Source organism: Mytilus trossulus, chromosome 11, assembly GCF_036588685.1.
Source record: "Mytilus trossulus isolate FHL-02 chromosome 11, PNRI_Mtr1.1.1.hap1, whole genome shotgun sequence".
Lineage (NCBI taxonomy): Eukaryota > Metazoa > Mollusca > Bivalvia > Mytilida > Mytilidae > Mytilus > Mytilus trossulus.
In genome coordinates, this window is record NC_086383.1 from 66,409,628 (window position 1) to 66,416,441 (window position 6,814).

The following is a 6,814-nucleotide window of genomic DNA, read 5'->3' on the forward strand; positions in this document are numbered from 1 at the left end:
AAGGTTTTGAACAAATGAGCTGTTTTGTTAAATGGTTTTTGCCGGATATGCTAAAAAAAAGTAATAAAAGTTTCCGACCTCGGAGATATATGCAAAACAAAAAAGTCCATAAATTGACGAAACTACTGCCATATTTAAAATGAGTACAACACTTTTGAATTTCGCAGCCAGAGTATCCTGTTTCCACAATAAATTAAATCTAATCTAACTGTTATTGAAAGGGCTCTAAAAGTCATGGGAAACAACAACAAACAAACGAATACACTTCTTCTTTCAATATCCAGTAGGAGTGTAGTTGTTTCTGTAAGAATCTATTTTTACAAAATTTCTAGGTAGGTAAAATGTATCTATAGTGTTGCATTCTGACTTTACTATTAATATATATCTTATATGATTTGTGTTTTGAAAGACCAAATATCAATTTCAGAATCCGACAATTATTAAAAACTGACTTTTCGTAAAAACAATTAAAAACATCAATTATGAAAGTTATCTTTAACAAAACAGATTTATAGGATGGCCAAACATTTTTTGAGCAAACAATTACCTACGTGAAAATAAAATGATCATTGTTATTTAAACAATGCCAAAAGGTCTGACAAATCTGTTATGATTTAAGAATATGAATTGTATTAATCAATGAAATTAAGTCATAAACCTTTATTGAACAAAGATGAGTTTAGTGTCATCTGCATCCAATTGAAGTTCAAAGTAACGTTTTTTTCTTTCAAATACTCGTAGAGTTTGAACTAGTTTCCGACATTTGATCTATGGATGTTACTGTTATATATTGGTTTCCCATAACTATGGTCCCGACACTGACGTTACATCCTGGGGAAAACAGGGTGAATGATGCTTCCTTCTTCTGCTCTACAGACACATTCAGTTCTTTTATGTGCTGAACATTTTCCAAGTTTGGTATTTCCTCTTCACTGGATAAATTAGAGAGAGCCCTTTCCCTTTTAACTTTTTTAATGCTTGAACATTCTACAAAATTCAAATATTTTATGACATTTGTATTGGTCGGTATGCATCATTTTATTACCGTTTTCCATTAACATTACATTTATCACCTTCCCTGACTTTGATGTTCAGTTAAACTCTTCCTATAGCCTATAGATCATGCGTTGCATTTGTTAGTATTTTCAATGTATCAATAAAAGTAGGTGTATGCAGTAAAATTCCCGTGCTTTATTCCTACTATTAACTCAAATAATTCCAGCAAAGTATGAAATTATGAAGCATCGATCAATATTCAATAATTTGGCATTGCTTAATGGTATAATGATGATATTATATTTATATATCACGGCAACATGATGGAAATAAAGGATTTGTTGAAGTAAGCAATAATCATCATCCGTTCCTAATAAATTGATATCAAAACCCTGATGATGGCGGGCCAACAATGCTTAAACCCTTTAATAAATGTTATACATTTAGCATAAGCATATAATACAAAAAACCGCCGAAACACTAAATTTGTGTCGGATTCATGTAGAGCAATTACAAGTCTAGTAATAATAGCATCACGTGAACATTAGTTTGTAATATAATTGCAATAAAATACTGATAGAGTCTTCCGAATAAGATGTTTTGCTATTGAAATTCGGATGGATGTTGGAACGCTTGGATGTTAGGATTCACTTTTATACGAAGTTTATGACTATACAGAATTTTCTATCAGAAATAGCATTTATGTTCCCTATAGTGTCTCTTATATTCAAATTAGCCACTCCATAACAAATGCAACCATGAAAAAAACGGTTTATATATCCCTCGCTAAAGAAGATATTAAAACATACCCTTTATATCTTCGTGTTCTGTTGCGATTGGTCTTTTATTTTTTTGACGTCCATCTACATTGCTGGTAGTATGATCTATGCCCACATGTGGTTCTGTAGAATTCCGGACTTCAACCAGATTTTGACATTTTTCGTCACTGGAACGTGTATATATTATCTCATACTCTTTGTCCTTCCTTGCTTTGGAACATTCTTTAAGTGAAATGATAATGTAAATATTTTGTAATTTGTTTTTAAATTTTCGATTACAAAACTCTTTCTGTTGTGAAAGTCCACCTCCGTGATGAGTTCAAAATAAGAAGATGTATGATTACCAATGAGACAATAATTTAGCCAATGACTTAGATGGAAGCAACTACATCTCTCTGTATGGCATTTACAAAACTAACCCCCAACCGCATTGAAAGTAATGAAGGTTCTTACATGTACAAAGATAAAATTTGCACAATCAAACTAAGTGGCTGATTTATGAACAAAATTATAATACGGAACAGTTGTGTAACAGTAATAAAATGAATAAGTATAAAACGCAGTGTTGAATGTTTAAAATTAAACTTAAAAAATAAAAACGAAAATAGAGGGACACAAAACAAAGATAAAACAGTACCCATTTTACTTTCCTTCGAAAGAAGGGTAGGCAGATTTAGAAATGAATATACTGGAGTTTTATACACTACACTATGAATGAAAACACATATACCGTCCCACAAAATGCATTATTAAACGCTGTGATAATTGCAAACCGCTAAAATACTGAGGTATTTTTTTACAGAACCAATACAGAAAACCTATCATGAATTGTTAAGTCTGTTAAATACATGTATATTGACGGATCATAGAGAAATACATAGGAAAAATAAATAAAGGAATGAAACATTTTTGATATCTTTATCACCAAACCTAAGATCGCGATACCCATATGTGTTGGAGTTTGAGTTGCTAAATCTGGAGCTTTCTATGTGTTTTGTATACTCTTGTTTGTTTGTTTTTTGTCTTTTTTGTTTTTGACATGGCGTTTTTAGAATTTGGTTGCCTTATGAGTTTAAATGTTCCTTTTGGTAACTTTCACTTCTTTTTTATACATGGTCCTCATAACTCTTCTAATCATTAACTGATCAGTCTCGAAAAAACGGAAAGATCCTTTAAATCTCGTGTAAAAAAATATGTTTCGTCTTGAACATGTATGAAATATTTGTCACTGGACGTTATGCAACTACAATCACCAATCCATTTATCGTGTAAAGAAAAAAAAAACTTCATATATGAGCAATTGTTGTGGTAAAAGCTTATTAATAACAGAAAGAGCACATTGAGTAAATGAAAATAAATTAGAATATTGAGGAATTGTCAATAAAATAGAAATACAAAAAATCGGGAAAAATAGAAAAAAGGGATTTCACAACATGTGTCCTCCTAAAAATGCCTTTGAGTCCTCCCCATACCTGCATATGGTCCTCCTTGTGACGAATTATTCATATGATTGTCTTCTTTCTCGTTGTTTAGAGTTTGTTCATCTGACTCATCTCTCTCTCTTGAATTCATTCTCATTGAATCATCTAGTTTTTTTGAATTCTCAATCAGCAACATCTGAAGTTTAATAATAAAACGATATAACACACATGTTGATGTATCTCTATCACATATATTCACTGTTAACAAATTCGTGAACCAAACGTTAGACAGAAACCCTCGATAGTGAACATTTGAATAAATGTTCATGAAAGTACAGTTCAGGTTTAGTTTAAACTATACCTATTTTTCTACCTTTCGTAATTTGTTTTCCAAAATTACACTATTAAAAGGGTCCATGCATCATACGCCAATATCTTGTTGAAATTCCTGTTGCATTTTATGCTAATAGATATAGGAAGATGTGGTGTGAGTGCCAATGAGACAACTCTCCATCCAAATAACAATTTAAAAATTAAACCATTATAGGTAGTGTATATTGAATATGACCAGTTTTGGCGTACCATTTACAACTGTCAAAACATTTGTATGCATATATTAACATTAGTTAAACCCATGTTTAAATACGTTGTAGAAACATATAAATCAATCAGAAAATTCAGAGTAATAGTTGAAGCCCGAATATAAAATAATTGTTTCAAATCAAAAGTAAATATGTTAACAATTCTTACCATCTAAGATAATATATTTATTTTTCAAACTTTGCCAAATATATTTAATCGTTTAAAACATGCAATACAATGCTAAAAAATCATTGTTTCTAAATCTAGGAAAACACAAACTTATTTTGAATTTGAACTTTTTGAAACTTACAACTATTTGAAACGATTTGACTCACAGATAAAAATATAATAAAATACCGTTTTTTACATAATTCATCTCCTTCGACAAAACCTTCTACATCATTTATTGTAATGTGCTTTAGATACACCGGAAAGTCCCAATAATAACTGTTGTTAAGTTTAAAAGGTTTATAAGGAAAAACACTATTAAGTTTTGGACGAATACCAAAGGACAAATTATCATCTTTAACAAACATAACATTGGTTTCCTCTCCGAGGACAACAAACTGCAAACGTTTAGACAGTCAGTCACTTTCTAAGAACTATATATGTCTAAATTTAGGTTATCTATGTCATTCTGTTTGCATCAGTGTGTACCAAGCTAAATGTTCCGATCATACATGTATCGTCTAGAAATATAGCTGTTTGTACTTAAAAACTAAATACATACAGTTTAGTACAGTTTATCAGCCAATAGCTTATAACTTCCTTATTTAATCAGTGTTTTCCCGATTGATTTATTCCTAAATCGCCAAGATTTTATATAACATCAACTACGATATAATTAAATTTTGTGCTATTGTGTTTTCTTAATAAGAATGCATTGCTGTTGGAAATTTGTGATGATAAGTGGGGGGAAATGCTTGAATGTGTCGTATATACAAATATTATAATAATATCCCATATCATCAACAGCAAACATAATGGAATTGTAATTACAAAAAAAAAAAAAAAAAATTGTCTATCGAATAACTTAAATTTTGTCTCTTTAATTGCGATCATTATGATAATTTATTAGATTACTTACCTCCATTCTGTTGAATTTACAATCAATCTGTAATTAGGAATGCAATTGGATATACATTCGATTAGACCCTTTCCATCTAACGAGGTAGACTAATGTAATACATGTTGTATCTTCATAAAGATTAATTAAGATTATTAAGATAAATAGATGCATGCTGTATTTGTGCATTTTTGTTGGTCTTTTCGTCGCTTTTCCTGTGTTATGTAATCATGGTAATGGCAGGATATGTTTGTTTTCGAAATACGAGACAGTTTGAATATCAGTTTGGTATCCTTTTTCTAATGGTAGTACTAAGTGGTCGTGAATGCATCATATTTTCTTTCAAAATGAAGTATCGAAATCTTAATAAAAGTAGTTTGTAATTCTAAAACTTGGAACAAATTGTAAAGGGTGTTAGCTAAACATCTGATATACTAGTAATGAAAAAATCAGTTAACGATTAGCTTTGTGTTAACAAAGTAAAAAGGTGCGTTGTATAAATAATGCCTGTATTATATGTTATTAAAATTGAATAACCAATATATACCTCCTCCAATTTTGTTTGAATGCCAGATACCTCGGTGCTGTATTTATAACAGAGAGTCTCATCCAATGGTCTCCTTTCTAGTCTTACGAGATTGTCTTGTAATGATGGATCTATTCTTAGAATCAAATTTGTAATATTAGACCATAAACACTTGAATTCACTCTGACCGATAGCTGCACTGGAATTGTGGCTTACATAATCGTTTTTTATTTGCCGTAATCGGTTTATCACTTCGTATTCATTTTGAGGTAAATTACAGCATTGCCGTAAAATTAAACTCAAAAGTGTCATGTCTAGATCGTCTAGCTGAATTTGTGTAGCTATATACTGGCAATGGCAGTTATGGCCACGTCCTTTTAAATTTGTTCCAGTATACATCAAACTCCATTGCGAATAGTTGAGTGGTAATGCCATTGAATTAATGCAATTGCTCATGTCATTGCAGCATCTAGTGTTTTTATGTCGTAAATGGAACAACACATGCAACACTTGTTTACTTTGAAGAAAGTGTTGCAAACAACTAAAACCCATTCTTGTGTAATACGACTCTAATTGTCTTCGGAACATCGGACTAATAATCTCTATAATGACAGAACCTATTATAAAGTAATTCCTTCTGTCCTCTCTTTCCATTCTGAAAAATATAATAAAATATATATATAAATTTGTATGCGACTTTCACATGAGTGCGAGGTTTAGCTATCTATAAAAGCAGGTTTATTCCACCATTTTCTGTAGGGGAACATGTCTGTTCCATGTCAGGAAAATAACAGTGAATATCCAATCGTTTGATGTGTTTATGCTTTAGTTTTTTGCCATTTGATAAGAGACATTTGTTTTGAATTTTACTAGAATTTTTGTATATTTGTGACTTTTCGAATACTTAATTTAATGAATTTTATTTGAATAAGTACAGGGTTGAGAGTCAGACATTATTTAAACATGTTAACAATGTAACTGCTTTGTTCGTAGCAGTTTTTTTTTAATATGGGTAGAACTAATCTTGTTGTTGAAACCTTTAGCGTTCATGTTAGATATTTGTTTACTTAAGAAAAAAGTAAAATCACAAAAATCACAGAAAGAAACATTTTTGTCCTGTATCAAATTAATAAAATAGATCATGACTGTGTACAGACAATTTCTACGGTAGAAAATGGTGAATTGAACATGGTTTTATAGCACTAAACCTCTCACTTGAATGACAGTCAATTGAAATTTCAAGTATAGATACAGCGAGTAAGTGCCGTAAACAGATACCGACATATTTGTGTGCTTGTATGTAGAATCATGAACTGCAAAAAGACTCAATAGTTAAGTCCTATTTTGTTCATCTATGATTGATTAATGATAAGATAACATTGAAATGTACACCCTTTATTTCTAAAAATGTTTTTCTTTATCATTTATATTTATTTAATTGACA

General features: G+C 30.6%; 1 protein-coding gene across 1 annotated transcript; it reads right to left on the reverse strand.

Annotated features, from left to right (window-relative positions):
• Positions 1 to 536: 536 nt before the first annotated feature.
• Positions 537 to 5,751, reverse strand: LOC134690558 (uncharacterized). Its single transcript, XM_063550514.1, has 5 exons — positions 5,392 to 5,751; positions 4,866 to 4,892; positions 3,248 to 3,392; positions 1,806 to 1,997; positions 537 to 987 (listed from the first exon to the last, which is right to left on the reverse strand). Exons 1-5 carry the CDS (start codon positions 5,680 to 5,682, stop codon positions 728 to 730), a joined length of 915 nt encoding a protein of 304 aa, XP_063406584.1. The 5' UTR covers positions 5,683 to 5,751; the 3' UTR covers positions 537 to 727.
• Between the last annotated feature and the right edge of the window lie 1,063 nt (positions 5,752 to 6,814).